This window comes from Macaca thibetana, chromosome 6 (genome assembly GCF_024542745.1).
Source record: "Macaca thibetana thibetana isolate TM-01 chromosome 6, ASM2454274v1, whole genome shotgun sequence".
In the NCBI taxonomy this organism is placed as follows: Eukaryota; Metazoa; Chordata; class Mammalia; order Primates; family Cercopithecidae; genus Macaca; species Macaca thibetana.
The window spans coordinates 38,294,159-38,309,541 of NC_065583.1; the positions used below are offsets into that span (position 1 = coordinate 38,294,159).

Sequence of the window (15,383 nt, forward strand, 5' to 3'; positions counted from 1 at the left end):
TGCGAGAGCGCGGCGGCGGCAGCTGAAGACCCGGCCGCCCAGACGATGCGGTGGTGGGGGACCTGCCGGCACGCGACTCCCCCCGGGCCCAAAGTACGTATGCACCGACCCCCGCTCTCCAGTCCCCTCCCTGAAGCCGCCTCAGAGGGCGTGTCTGGCCGCCCGGCCCCGAGCGCGGCGGAGACGCTGCGGCACCGTTTCCGTGCAACCCCGTAGTCCCTACCGAAGTGACACACTTCACGCAACTCGGCCCGGGGGCGGCGGCGCGGGCCACTCGCGCAGCGCTGCCGCGGGCGGCGCCCCGGCTCCTCTGGCCCGCCCGCTGTCACCCGCAGGGGCACTGGCGGCGCTTGCCGCGGAGGGGCAGAGCGAGCTCCCGAGTGGGTCCGGAGCCGCGGAGCTGGGCGGGGGCGGGAAGGAGGTAGTGAGAAGAGAAACTGGAGAAACTCGGTGGCCCTCCTAACGCCGCCCCAGATAGACCAGGTCGGCCCCCGCCGCCGCCGCCCTGTCTTTTTCCTGGGGAGTTGGGGGCGGGGGACGAAGCGCGGCGCGCCCGGCTGGGCTGCCACGCCGTGGGCCGCGGGCGTGCAGGCGCCGTCGGGGCCGGGGTGGCGGGGCCCGCGCGTAGGGCGTGGGGGCAGGGACCGCGGGCGCCCCTGCAGTTGCCAAGCGTCGCCAACAGGTTGCATCGTTCCCCGCGGCCGCCGCGCGGCCCCTCGGGCGGGGAGCGGCCGGGGGTGGAGTGGGAGCGCGTGTGTGCGAGTGTGTGCGCGCCGTGGCGCCGCCTCCACCCGCTCCCCGCTCGGTCCCGCTCGCTCGCCCAGGCCGGGCGGCCCCTTCGCGTGTCCGCGCTCCCTTCCCTCTGCCGCCGCCTCCTCCATTTTGCGAGCTCGTGTCTGTGACGGGAGCCCGAGTCACCGCCGGCCCGTCGGGGACGGATTCAGTGGGTGGAAAGAGACGCCGCAGCCGGAGCGGCCGAAGCAGCTGGGCGCCGGGACGGGGCACGCGCGCCCGGAAGCCCGGACCCGCGGAGCCCGGCGCGGGGCGGAGGGCTGTCTTGTCAGCTGGGCGATGGGAGACTTTCTTAAATAGGGGCTCTCCCCCCACCCATGGAGAAAGGGGCGGCTGTTTACTTCCTTTTTTTAAGAAAAAAAAAAATATTTCCCTCCTGCTCCTTCTGCGTTCACACGCTAAGTTGTTTATCTCTGCTGCGGCAGGAGCTGCGGACGGTGGCGGGCGAGCGGCTCCTCTGTCAGAGGTAAGAAGCGAGGCGGGGAGGGGGCCGGGGCGCGCTCACTCCGACGAGGTGCCGGTGGGACCGGAGACGACTCGGGGGCCGCCGCGGGAGCCTACAAACTTTTATTAGCCTCGGGGAGTGGGGGTGGGGGGCTGGCGAGGGCCGGGCGACGGTGACGAAAGGGCAGTGCGCGGGTGACAGCGCTGGCTTCTTCCTCTCCCTCCGCCGGCGTCCCCTGGCCGGGCAGAGGGGGAGGAACCTGAGCTCGGACGGCGAGCGGAGCCTTGTCGAGCTGCCGGGGGTTTCGAGCCTCTTATTCCCCGACGGGAACACTGGCCTCTTTTCTCCCCCCGAATGTCCCCTTTCCCTCCAAGGGGCCGCCCAACACCCGTTTTCGTGGTGAACGCTAAGCCGCGTCTGAATTCTACTCGCTCGAATATTTGCACTCCACCCCGGCGCGCCCGAGCGCGAGCCCGGGCTCTGGGGAGGCCCCGTCGCGCCTGGCTTGGGGAGGGCGTGCAGGGCGCGTGAGAGTACACACGCGGGGGGCTGACAGCTTGCTACTTGGAGACTCCGGCAGGGGCTAGCGTTATCTGGTGGAAGTGGGCGTGTCGGAGAGAGAACTCAACAGGTCTGGACATATTTCTCTTTTAACCTCGCACTTTTTTTTCCCCCACCCCCCGCCCCCGCCCCCTCCTGCAAGGGCTTGCTCTTTAGCGTTTGTTGTCAATTCGCGCCTGAGGTTTCTAAGTGGCCCCTTTTAGAAAAAGACTCCCTGTAACCGTAATAGTTTTGTGTTGCGATTTTCGACAAGTGCTAGTGTGACGTTTGGGGTTGCAGACTTGATAATTGCAACCTTGTAATACCACTTAAGACCCTCTGGCATGGTTCATTAGGGCCGATTAATGTGGCTGGGTTATTTGCAACTTAAACTGGGGGATAATGTCGCTTGAGGGAGCATTTTCGTTTTAGGAAGTATTGTTTTGGTTTCGGGTTTGAAGGCAGCTGTCAGAAAACGGTATGGAAATTCATTGGGCTCCATTTGATACCTCGTGTTTAGAGATCGTTATCACCTCAGATAAACAGGGCAGAGGGTGGGGAGATAAGCAGTTTACCCTCAAGATTTGTAGTGGCAAGTCCACACCCCTCTCTTTACCTTCATATTCACTTTTCAGTGAGGGCCAGTGACATTTATGTTGCCTAACGTCATCGTATAGGAAAAGTTTCCTTTTATTGGGCAGGATTTGACTATACTGTCCCAAATGTGCTTCTCAGTCTTAGTCCATCTCTTAAAACACCCTGATTAACGATAGCCTAACAGTCTTATTCTCTTGAGAATAGGCTGAGAATTGGGATAGGTGAAGGTTTGATAGGTGAAGGCAGAGAAAATTATTTTGAACATTTTACTGGATACCGTTGTACCTGAATTTATATGAATGTGATTTTACGATTCTGTGTTTTTCCATTTTTCGGTACTTCGATATTTGTTTAGAAAGGAAAGAACTTGGAGATGTAATAGCATTTCATATTGAGGATCTCAAACAATGTAAACAAGTGTAGCTTGATCTACATGGTTTTGTGAGTTATGATAAGGGTCAGCTATATTTAAGTTATTTAAGCTAACAATGTAGTGAGAAGCTACTACACATTGTCTTCTGCTCTTTAAAATCTAAATTTTAGTTGACCTATATAATGTGTATCTTATTTCATATATCCAAAATTTGGAGGTAGGCACATCCAGTCAGAAGTATGGGTTAAAAAGCCTTTTCCCAGCCTGTCGGAAGATAAGCAGATCAGCATCGTTTATTTTTCAAAGAAAATGTGCATGGTTCACCAGTTGGTTGTACTTAAAGGTTTGGATGTGTGAGTAGCTGGTAGGAGGGAAATTTGGAAGTAATTAGGGATTGAGGAATTCTAGCACAGTATTTATCAAATGTTATATGTATTGATTCTCAGAAAAGCAAACAGCCTTGATTGAAAAGAGGTAGGAATTTTAATGATCACACTTCCTTTTTTTGAAATTAAATACTTTGACATCAACTTGAACCTTTAGAATAATCAGATGTAATGAATTATAATGTTTGTGATTAACAAAGCTGCACGTTCAGTGAGTGGCAGGATGAATAGCCAAGCTTAGTTCGATACAATTTTGCCCTCAGCTGTGCAAATGGACTGCATTGTACTTTTAAATGTGGCACGCTGAATGGGAGCAGGAGACATGGCTTTTTATTCTGAAAGATAGAAATTACTCTTTTGGTAACAAAGAATTTGATTCGGAGTTAACTAAAAGGTTCATTTAACAAGCTATCTCTTACTAATCAGATCAGGGAGATAATGTGACTTTAGAATTTATGATGTTTTGCCCCGTTTTTGTTTTTTGTTTTGTAGTTGATATTCACTGATGGACTCCAAAGAATCATTAACTCCCAGTAGAGAAGAAAACCCCAGCAGTGTGCTTGCTCAGGAGAGGGGAAATGTGATGGACTTCTATAAAACCCTAAGGGGAGGAGCTACTGTGAAGGTTTCTGCATCTTCACCCTCACTGGCTGTCGCTTCTCAGTCAGACTCCAAGCAGCGAAGACTTTTGGTTGATTTTCCAAAAGGCTCAGTAAGCAATGCGCAGCAGCCAGATCTCTCCAAAGCAGTTTCACTCTCAATGGGACTGTATATGGGAGAGACAGAAACAAAAGTGATGGGAAATGACCTGGGATTCCCACAGCAGGGCCAAATCAGCCTTTCCTCGGGGGAAACAGACTTAAAGCTTTTGGAAGAAAGCATTGCAAACCTCAATAGGTCGACCAGTGTTCCAGAGAACCCCAAGAGTTCAGCATCCACTGCTGTGTCTGCTGCCCCCACAAAGAAGGAGTTTCCAAAAACTCACTCTGATGGATCTTCAGAACAGCAAAATTTGAAGGGCCATACTGGCACCAACGGCGGCAATGTGAAATTGTATACCGCAGACCAAAGCACCTTTGACATTTTGCAGGATTTGGAGTTTTCTTCTGGGTCCCCAGGTAAAGAGACGAATGAGAGTCCTTGGAGATCAGACCTGTTGATAGATGAAAACTGTTTGCTTTCTCCTCTGGCGGGAGAAGACGATTCATTCCTTTTGGAAGGAAATTCGAATGAGGACTGTAAGCCTCTCATTTTACCGGACACTAAACCCAAAATTAAGGATAATGGAGATCTGGTTTTGTCAAGCCCCAATAATGCAACACTGCCCCAAGTGAAAACAGAAAAAGAAGATTTCATCGAACTCTGCACCCCTGGGGTAATTAAGCAAGAGAAACTGGGCACAGTTTACTGTCAGGCAAGCTTTCCTGGAGCAAATATAATTGGTAATAAAATGTCTGCCATTTCTGTTCATGGTGTGAGTACCTCTGGAGGACAGATGTACCACTATGACATGAATACAGCATCCCTTTCTCAACAGCAGGATCAGAAGCCTATTTTTAATGTCATTCCACCAATTCCCGTTGGTTCTGAAAATTGGAATAGGTGCCAAGGTTCTGGAGACGACAACTTGACTTCCTTGGGGACTCTGAACTTCCCTGGTCGAACAGTTTTTTCTAATGGCTATTCAAGGTAAGATCAGTGTTTTTCTGTTTCTTAAGAATGGTACATGTAAGATAGATTAATAGATGTAAATCTTCATTGGTTTGTATGTGTTCTCTGAAGATTCATGTGCTTTTTTATATGAATAAGCTCAAGTGGCCTTTTGAAAGTAGAAAGGGTAGACAACCTAAGTAACATCTGTACGTCACCATTTCAGTTTTTTTCCTTAAATAGTGGTATTCAGTATCCCATTGGCCAATGGTGAGGATTTTATTTAACATTTTAAAAATAATATTGCTCATTAACAGATAAGGAAAAATTATATACATTCAGGAGAGTATAATGTCTCAATACCATATTTTGTTGTGCATGTTCATTCAGCTGTTTTAGAATATGTTCTTATATTACAATAAATGATACCCTTACTTACATAGTCAAAAGTTGTGCTGCCTTATTTGTAAATTTGTTAAGTGTTAGCTTGAGATTAACGGGTTAAAAGCAGAAGTACCAACAAGTAGTAGAAGTACCCTGTTCTTCAAACTGAATCTTCTGTTAAAGGATTTGAGTTTTGAAATTGCTAAAGCAATGCAGTGAACAGTGTACCAGACCATAGTATTAGACAGAGGTCTTGCTCACAGGGTTCTTGCCCTAAAGTAGACAAGTTATGTCTGCCGATCAATCTCTTTAATAGAGGAATTGGTGCCAACATGGTGCAAAACAAAATTTTACTTTCAAATGTTCCTGTTCTCAAGTAGATAACTGATGGCCAAAATTGTTAAGCTTCAATTTTCAGCTATCATTTGATTTTTCTCTTTTTTTTTTATACTCACTTATAAGCATACTGATATTCTGTCTGACCCAAAAAGGTCAGAAAATGGAATTATCAGAAAAAAGTTCTAAATGTAGACATATGTGTTGATAGAGGTTAATTTCTCTACCCTGTAACCTCATTCCCAATTCAGATAAATGCTAGGTTTTATATCCATTTTAGGTGTGACGGAAAATATAAAAATGTGGATTGTAGTGACCCAAGATTGATTAATCAGCAGGTTTTTTTTAAAAAGAAGACATAGTAGACAATGATTTATTTGTATGTAACCATTGAAGTTTTTTCTGAAATGTTAATGATATTCATCATTCCCATTAACTTGTTATTCAGATTTTTGAAAATACTTTTTCTATGAAAGCTATCCCTAACCCTGAGGATGTCTCTTTCTTTCCTCTTCACGTAGGAAGTTCTTGTTAGGGAAATAATTTAGGCTTAGATTTAGGGTATGTTCTGTTCTTCTAAAAGGCTTAGTTGTCAACAAAACAAAACAAAACAAAACACAAAAAACAAAAACAAAAAACCCTTGGTTCTTACGGTTAATGCGAACTACTTCCTAATCTATTGTTTAAATAATTATCTTTTATTTAGAAGAACACTACTTCAACCTGAGTTGAAGGTTTAAAATGTTTTTAGTAAGGAGATTTAAGATGTTTCTTACTGCATAAGCTGTTGTGTTTTAAATGCTAAAAGACATGCTGTGTTTTAAAATTTTCAATTGCAAATTTTTGGCAATAGAATTCACATACTTGGTTTTCTTAAAAGAGTTAAGTATGGTTGATTTGACTAAGCTATCTGTAGGAAACTCTTAAATTGACTTATAAAACGTAATTATACAAAGAAAAATAAAACATCTTAGGAAACTCTTGGGGATTAGTAATGGATTTTGTCCTGATAATCATCATGCATGGTTTTCATTTTCCTTACTATAAAGAAAAGGCATGGGACAAAACTTACTTTCCATTTGCTATGAACTTTTAAACCCTATAAAATCTGGGATATAGAGTATAAGTAGGTGAACATAGTTACTCTTAAATCACTGAAGGTGATTTTAATGCTTTAACTTTTATAGTACTTTATGACATAAAGCATCTTCATGTATTTTTAATTTGAGCCCCATAACCTTATGGAGGTAGTAGGCAAGGCAATGATGATGCTGCTCTTTAGAAGTTCTTTAATATCGAAAGAAATGATTATTTTTATGCCAGTCTGTGATTGGGAAATATAATCAGTAGTCTGTGCCCTAATAAGAAGGTATAATACTTTATACAGGGTATTTTGTTAATATTTGAAGATTTTGTACCTTACGGCATTAACTCAGCACTGGGAACTATGATTACCCAAAACAAAGCTTCATCCAAATAAATTGAAACAGTGTTTCTTTTAAACCATCATTGAATTAGTCTATTGTTTCCAAACAACAGCCCTGATATAGCTAAAATTAGTTGCTTTCTCTTCTCTATATGTTACATGACTCTAGCCAAACATTTGCTATGACCAGTGGCCCTGAGTGGTCAGCAGATAATCAACACGTTGAGACCACAACTTGATTGAATACTGACCTTCTGACTTTACATAGAAAAATATTAAATGCCACTAATAACTTGAATTCCTTTTAAATTAAAAAAAATTATAAATTGCAATTTGACTTTTTAAAATGCCACCTAAAATTTTTTTTATCAGAATGCTTCAAAAAAAAAAAAAAAATCCTCACTTTATTCACTGGGGATGGGAAGAGGCAATTCCTTCCTTCCACCACAACATTGAATTATCACATAAAATTGTAAAATTATGAATATTATGATTGAGTTTAGTAAAGCATTTTCTTTTTAAGTTCATTTATAGTAAAACAAGAGAAACCTTATTGATTCTCAAAATCTATTCTTTAAGTAAAACAAACTAGCCATTCTAACTTAATATGCTTTTAAAAATACTGAAATTCAGTACGTTTAGCATAAACTTACTGACGAAGGCACATTTCTGCATTATTTGATTTTCAGCCTTGTTTCATTTAAGCATTAATGGCAGAGGTAGAGAAAAGAAATGGTTTTAGGTGGTATTAGAGTTTTTATTGGGATTATGTTGAAATTTTAGTGTTAAAAAATTGTTCGTATCCTGAACCGAGGGATTATTGGCGAGAATGAATAATGTTGGATGAACTTGTAAATTCAGTCTTCGGCAGAGTCTAGGGCTTTGATGATTGGCACTTAATGAAACTACTAAAATTTATGTAGATTTTAATGTCTCAGTCGCATCTGTATCTAATTTCATAAAAGTAATGAAATTGAAGACCTATACAGATACAGAATGAGTGAAGCAAATTCTGCTAACATCATGTTGAATGCTTTCTCAGAAAAAGAGGAAATATAAAGAGAAGAGATTTGTTTTGAGTATGATTTACCCCCTCCCCCATGGATACTTTCTTTACTTCCTACCTTTTTTCTTTTTCTTTTCCTTCTAAAGATTCTGGCAGTGGGTGTTTCAGTGTTTTTTAAGCTTAATATTTCTGGTATTCATTTATCTAAAGTGATTTCTGAATGTTAAAGGAGATTTCCTTTTAAATATTTATTTTTAGCTTTATGATGAGAATCTTATTTTTTAAATCTATAACTTGTTATGACTATATGATTAGTAAAAGAAAAGCTTTTAAAACACACTGTGTATTCAGGTGTGTCATTTTAGTGTGGAATGACTAATACAGAAATATGTGACTAGCATGTGGTCAGATTTTATTGAAAATACTTGTGATGTTTCTATGGCTGTTCACCTTATATTTTTATAATTGGTAACATAATTCATATGCTATTTTGGTTTTGTCTATTTGTGTTACATATATTTTAGTCTGATCACTTTTGCTGTTTATTTAATGTTTATACATTTTATGAAAGAATTATTCTGAAATATACCTTGCGTAAATGTAGGTTAAATGCAAATTGTATTAACAGTGAAATGAATATGTGGGTAGAGATCACTTTAGGGGCCTTTTGAGATTTAGTGAAGGAAAGATTGTATCGAAAGGGTTTACTTCAATGTGACTGCCTAATGTGAAAGTCAGAACATCTGCATTAATTGGTTAGTTACATAAATCTTAGTCCACTCCGGCCTACAGGTGATTGAAACAGACCAGGAAATCTTAATTTACATTAAGTTTAGACTAGGTCTGAGGCATAGTTCTTAAAGCACATTCTTTTTTACTTTAATGATTATACCTAATTTTAATTAGCAGTGAGTTCTCATTATGTGCTACTACTTATGGGGGCAAATTAAATAAGCAAAATAGGTTTGTGCTGAATCGCATTTACCCTTCTGAGGACATCCTGGTAATATTTTCATCAAGAGTAATTGTGTAATGCACTATTTACAGGTATTTGCCAGATTAATGGGCACTTGTTTTCATATTTCTGAGTCATGAAAAATACACATTGGTGATTCCTATTGCATAAAGAGTTTTCAAGAAATATTTAGTTGCATTAAGCTATAACTACAAAAAAAATCAATTACTTATTGACCTTTACAGAGAATTTTTAAAAGCCCATGCTCTCCTTATTTCTGCAGCTTCAGGGAGCCAACTGCTCTTACTTTCTTCTGGCATATTCTATTAATACTTGGGTTTTGTATTTTTCAAATAAATAAAATATTCCTATTGAGAATTGAAAAAGAAAAGATCTACTAAGCGTTCCCTTCCCCTTTGGATTATGTGTGATCGTTTCTGTGCTAAACTAGATTAGGGTGTGACTTGTGATGGTGATTTTTGTTCATTTTACATATTAAGAAAGAAATAGAATTTTATTGCAGTTCAAAATTAGTTGTAGACAGTGGTTTTAACCCCCAAACACCTAATTTTGACAGGTTGCTTTCTTTATTCCTCAGTACCGTTGTAAATGTCTCTAAATACAGAATTTCCAGTGGAGTTCATAAATTAATTGGTAGTGGAAGGTGAAGAGGGAGGAGCAACAGAGATGTGCAGTGCTATGAATAAGTTTAGGAATATCAAGATCAATTCTGAAAGCTAACAGTTTGGATCAACTGTCATGAATTAGAGGTTTAAGAAGAGAAAAATTTAGGGCTATATTTAGGCACAAGGAAATGCATTAATCAGGATTACAATTTAGCTTCTTTTATTTGAGGTAGAAATCTAAAACTAATCATGGCTATATAATACTAATTGTTGAGTTATGTTGTTGTTTCTTACTATGCTTTATTACCAAAAAAGGATAAAATGCACATTTTACTTTCTTTTAGATTATTTTAGGTAAGATTAAGTTCATATTTGTCCCATCTTTATTTAAGCTGCTGTTTAATAAATGAAAATCTAATGACTTGAATGTAGTCAACCTGATGTCTTAATATTGATATAATCATTTCATATTTCATAGTGCCCTTTTACAGCCATTGTCAACTGACTGGAGAGCAACCATTTTCTTTGGTAATATATTTCTATGGATTATGTATTTTTTCTGCTGGAATATTGAGAAAATTAATTTTTCATAATACATATGTAGAATAAATTATGGGGTTCTGCAAGTGCTAGACAGTCACTTAAACTATATTGCAATACATTCCTTAAATTCAATATTTTGAATGAAAACGTGTTATCCCCTAATTTTATCCCTGAGCTAATTTAAATATTAATTGCATCCCAATAGAGCTGCATGCTTAAACATACTTTTTCAGAGTAACCCAAGTATTAATTCTGAGTGCTTCAAAATATTTTTTAGCAAGTTTCAACAAGATTAATAGTGTTTATAATGCAGCAAGTTCAGTGAAAGTACCTGTTGTTTTAGAATTTTTTTTCATTCACACTATAGGGCACCAAAAATATATATAAGGGGAAAAAAGGTTTAATGATATGATTAGTTGTAAATGTTTACACATTATCTTACCTTGAATTTTTATTTTTGTAAAAAAATAATTTGAGAGTTCAGTAAGTATGCAGTGTTTAAGATACAGTTTGTTGCAAAAAGTGTGAACTTACTATTTCTTTTTACAGTAAAATTAGCCTTTATTCTAGTTGATTTCATAATTGTCCATAATATTTAGCTGTGGCTATTATGAAAGTATATTTGATAGCCAAATTTTGAAAGCTATTGTGAAATGATACAATTCAGTACATGATTTATTATTTCATGCTGTTTGGGGCAATGCTGTGACTTACGACCTTATGATTGTCACATGCTGAACACTAAAGCTCTACCAGTTTGTTATGGACACTTTTACTTTATGTTATTTTAATGTTTTGTAATTACCGAGGATAAGAGCTTCCTTAATTTTAAGACTATTTAAATTTCAGATTTTCCTTTTTTATTTTGTTAACCCTTAAGTCCCTTCCAAAGAATTTGATTTAGTTATTTAGTAGTAGAAACAGAAGAAAAATACTCAACTAAAAGTCCAAAGACCTAGTTTCTAATGCTAAGGGAGACAGTCTGTGGCCTCAAACTAGGTACTTTGGAGTCAAAAATACTTTATTTACGACTATGAATTGTTTTCAAAACACGTGTGTGTGTTTCTAAAATTCCAAAATCCTTTCAACGCATCAATTTGATGAGGGAAGTAATTAGGGTGGGGAATGGTATAACAAAGTTAGTTCTTTGACATTTTCTTTATAGATTATCAAGTGTAAGACAAATAGATGTGAATACAGATTTGGGGTTTTTATAAGATAAGGATTTAAAATAACGTAGTTGGTGATACATAAAAAATAAACTATTGCTGTTGTTAGCACCCGAGAGGTGGGGCTCTTGGGTTCTCAGAGCTTGTTTTCTATCTTAGGTACAGTTATTTTAGATTAGAACTTAAAAGAACTTGAGAGCTCCCCTAATCTTACCCCCTAATTTTTTCGAATGAGAAATTGAGATCCATAGGAAGTGTTGAGGTAAAGATCACAGAACACTTAATTAGCGGTGTTGCCAGTTTGAATATCTCAATTCTTAGTTATCTAAGTTCCCTGGTAGGCTTCTTTAATTATCTGGGTCTCTTCTAGACATTTGAAACAAATAGTCGATTGACATAATACAGACTAGCCACATACTTTATAAGAGATACTTTTGACTCATTTAGATTTTTAAAATTTACAGTGTCTATATTCTTCCCTATACATTTTGTTAACCTATTTTTCCCTAATAATGATTAAGCACCAATTATGTGACAGCACTATGCTAAGCACTTTGCATGCATTCATTTCATTTAAATCTCAACTCTGTGAAAAGTTTTTATTCTAGTTACCGTATTAAGTCTTGATTCTGTCAATATCCATGTAGCACAGAAGGCAGCAGTTATTTACCTTAATTTTACAAATGTGAAAACTAGAGGCATTTTAAGAGAAAAAGAGAAAAGAATAGCCAGGCAAATCTTAATACTTATCTGAAGGGAAATATTTAATATTGGGTATGTTAGTTCCTCATGTATCTTTAATAATTTTTGTCAACAGCAAATCTTTAAATAAAATATAAGGGATCAGGCCTTTACTCTCTTGCATATATTTGTAAAGTCACTTACTGCTTTTTGTCACAGTTTCAGTTTCTGTAAAATACGGCGTTTTTACCTGACAGGATTTGTGCATGTATGTTTACTTTGAAAATTAGAAAGCATTATAAAAATGCAAGGTGGAATTTTTAAAGCTCTGCCAAATTCACTTAGCTTAAACCAGTATGACGCTCATTGGCTAAAGTGCATTATGACATCTGTGACTGTGGTGTAGGTATTTCCTATAATTAAGACTCTTTTAGGGTCTGCTACACGCAATCCCGGAAAGGTCATGAATTGCAGTTTCGTGAAGACTACTGTATTTTACAGCCTTCAAATGCCAAGGTAGTATCTTTACAATGATTTTTTTTTTCAGTTTTATTTTTTTGAAAGTGCCTTCAATGAAGTTTTCAGTGGATTTTGTTGAGGGATATGAAGTATGCCATCTAAATAATAGCCATAGTGATAACTCCACCCACATTGTTATATTTGTATTAATAAATGCTAGAGTATTCTCTTTCTGGTATTTCCTGTTCTGATGTTTTTGTGTAATCAAGTATGTAAAGATTCTTTGTCATTAGAAACCTTAATTTGCCTGAAAATGGGAATGAAGTAAGGATTAAATTTTTTTTACATTTATTACATTTATTGAAGCTGTCTGAAAAAGCTCTTGAGTATGTTGAATACCAAAATTTATCCTAACTGCATAAATTTGGGAGGATTGTGAAACTTGACTGCACTTACTTTTTTTCTTTATTGATCAAGTGGTTGAAAAAAACTTGAGTTAAACAAATTTGATGTATTAAACCGAAGTTATAAAAGCAGAGGCAAGCATAGAATTATTAAACGGCAGTTTAAATTGGTAAACATACCGATGTAGAACCTAAGTTTGTAGGCAGCTTTCTTAGATGGAAACTTAAAAAAAAATTTAATTAGAACATTATGTGAAATTTGTCATCTGGAATTCAGCTGGGTTTATTAAGGATAAAGTGTATGACTATAAAGTAGATTTTTTTTTTTAAACAGAAAACCCAAAATAAATGTTCTAAATTTCCACCTTGGGAGGCTATGTATATTGCTCCTCTTTGAAACTGCCTTCAGAACCACCTTGTAAGCCATAAAAGAAAATTGGACTCATTGCATTATAGTAACACCTAACTGTTCTTGCTCAAAGAAAATGTATTTATTCCTAAGCCTTATTTGTGTGACTTCAAATCATTTGAGTATTTCCAGATATTTAGAAATTTACTCCTTTCTTGAATGACATTTATTTTCTTTGAGGGTATTTAAAAAAGCCCACATAGATAATTCTACAGAAAATGTTTAATTCTGTTTTGAATATGCCTGGAATAAGTGAATAGCTTGCCAGGGTGACTATTCTGAAATGGATGATGCTTGTTGGTTAAGTTCTGATTTGTGTTTTCTTTAAGTTATTAAGGAACTTTATGCTAACAGTTTATATATTCCCCTTTCTTGGCATAGTAAAGAAGTAATAGAGACTACTCACCTCTAAGCCTGATTTTTAAAATGAGTATTTATTTTATGTTTAAGTAAGGTAGGTCTGCTTTTGACTTGGACTTAAAGGGAACTTGGCAATAGCAGATATAATGTAAATATAATGTGAATTCCTACAACAGTCTCCCAAACAGTTTAATTTCCCATTCATACACATTTCCCTTAGTGTATTAGGGAATTAAGTATCTGATTATCAGTATAGCAAGCGCAACTCAAGTATACTAAAATTATTTATGCTTATAAAATAGTTTGAGTTATAACTACAATATAAAATTCATATATTTATGACTTTTATTCCTCACAACCTGAAAAAAACCTCTGCGATTACTGATAGTACTTTTAAAAACTAAATGAATTTTGTTACTACTATTTTCTAAATTTAGTCATGTTTACTGTTCAAAAAATGCTAGACTAAAATGGATCCTAATCTTTGAAATGATGAAGACACGTGTAGTGGTGTCAAAAATAGGATATTCACTTTGTAACCATTCTGTTAGTGCTGAAGTTCTTAGAATTTCTTTGTGACAACAGCCTACTTAAGAACTTTAAATTTTTTAGGATTGTACTAAAAGCAAACTGTTTTCTTGGATATTTGTTCTTTCTCCCCAAAAGATGATTTATAAGTTTTCAGAGCTAAGAAATGGGGATGAAGAGCCATTCTAGCATAGCAGGTAATGTTTTACTGCTAACAGATTTTTCTCTACACTGCTTTATTAGCCTTGAACCTCCTAGTTTGTTCTGTCAGCTGGGAGGCTGGTAGATTTTCTATTAGGTAGCAAATGCTTCTCATCACTAAACACATATCATGGGCTGGTGTTAGTGCAGTCTGTAGATGGGCACTGCATTTTTAATCAAGAAATGTTTTTGAAGGAAAGAAAAATAGGTGAAGTAATTTCTAACTCAGTATTTTAGGGATGAGTGACCTTTTAATTGGTAATGACATTTAACAGAGCTGTACAGTGTTTTGGGGGTCCCACAGACATATTTAAACAAGAAAATAGTAAATAAGGAAGCCAGAAGGAAAAGTTATAAAACTATTAAGAAAAAAATGAAAATTCTAAACTTCAATTCTGGTGCCTGGCTAAATTTGATTTTTGTATGCCTCAGTGTTTCTCTATGGACACTGGGAAATCAATAAGCAGCCTAGCTACGTTATTATGTTCGTAAGTGGAAGAACTAAAGAACTACAAAGACATGTTCTAGGCCAAGAATTCTTGAGATAGATAGAGTGGGAGGTTAACTAGATGATCTCCAAGGTCCTTCTAATTGCGCTTGGCAGCAGCAAGCATTTATCAAGCTAGACACTGGGCATATGGAGATGAGGAATATGAAAATCCCCAGCAGCATGGAGAGCACTCTGATGATACTCATCCCTGCCTACTCCTCCCTCAATTTGCTTTTTGAAATGTGAGCTTGAAGGATCTCAAGCTCCTTCCTGGGAAGACATAACTGAAATTTCATGGAGGAACTGCATGGATGAATGGGAAACAAGATTTTATTCAACTATTTGGAATAAGAAAAGGGGCAACAAGGAGTATGAAACAAAAGAAAGAAAAGATGGAAAGAATTAGTTGACTAGATGAGGACTGAGTAGATAGGAATGAGCCAACAGGAGACTTCAGCAACTAATGGCTGAAAGTATTATGTGGATGCATATTGTCATCAAATACTACATGATACAAGACAAGGAGAATACATGACTTTCACCATAACCTCAGTTTGTGTACCCTAGGTACAAGGTATTTTTTTCTTCTAGTCACTTAAGAATATCCTTACCCTCTAGGAGAA

At 38.3% G+C, this 15,383-nt stretch overlaps 1 protein-coding gene across 3 annotated transcripts in view; it reads left to right on the plus strand.

Annotated features, from left to right (window-relative positions):
- The window catches only part of NR3C1 (nuclear receptor subfamily 3 group C member 1), a 456,865-nt gene that overhangs the window by 330,775 nt on the left and 110,707 nt on the right, over positions 1 to 15,383 (plus strand). For all 3 annotated transcript variants that reach the window (XM_050794919.1, XM_050794920.1, XM_050794921.1), the window contains one exon: positions 3,626 to 4,822. In XM_050794919.1, the coding sequence (XP_050650876.1) occupies positions 3,639 to 4,822 (1,184 nt within the window). In that variant the 5' untranslated portion in view covers positions 3,626 to 3,638. The remainder of the gene's footprint in view (positions 1 to 3,625; positions 4,823 to 15,383) is intronic.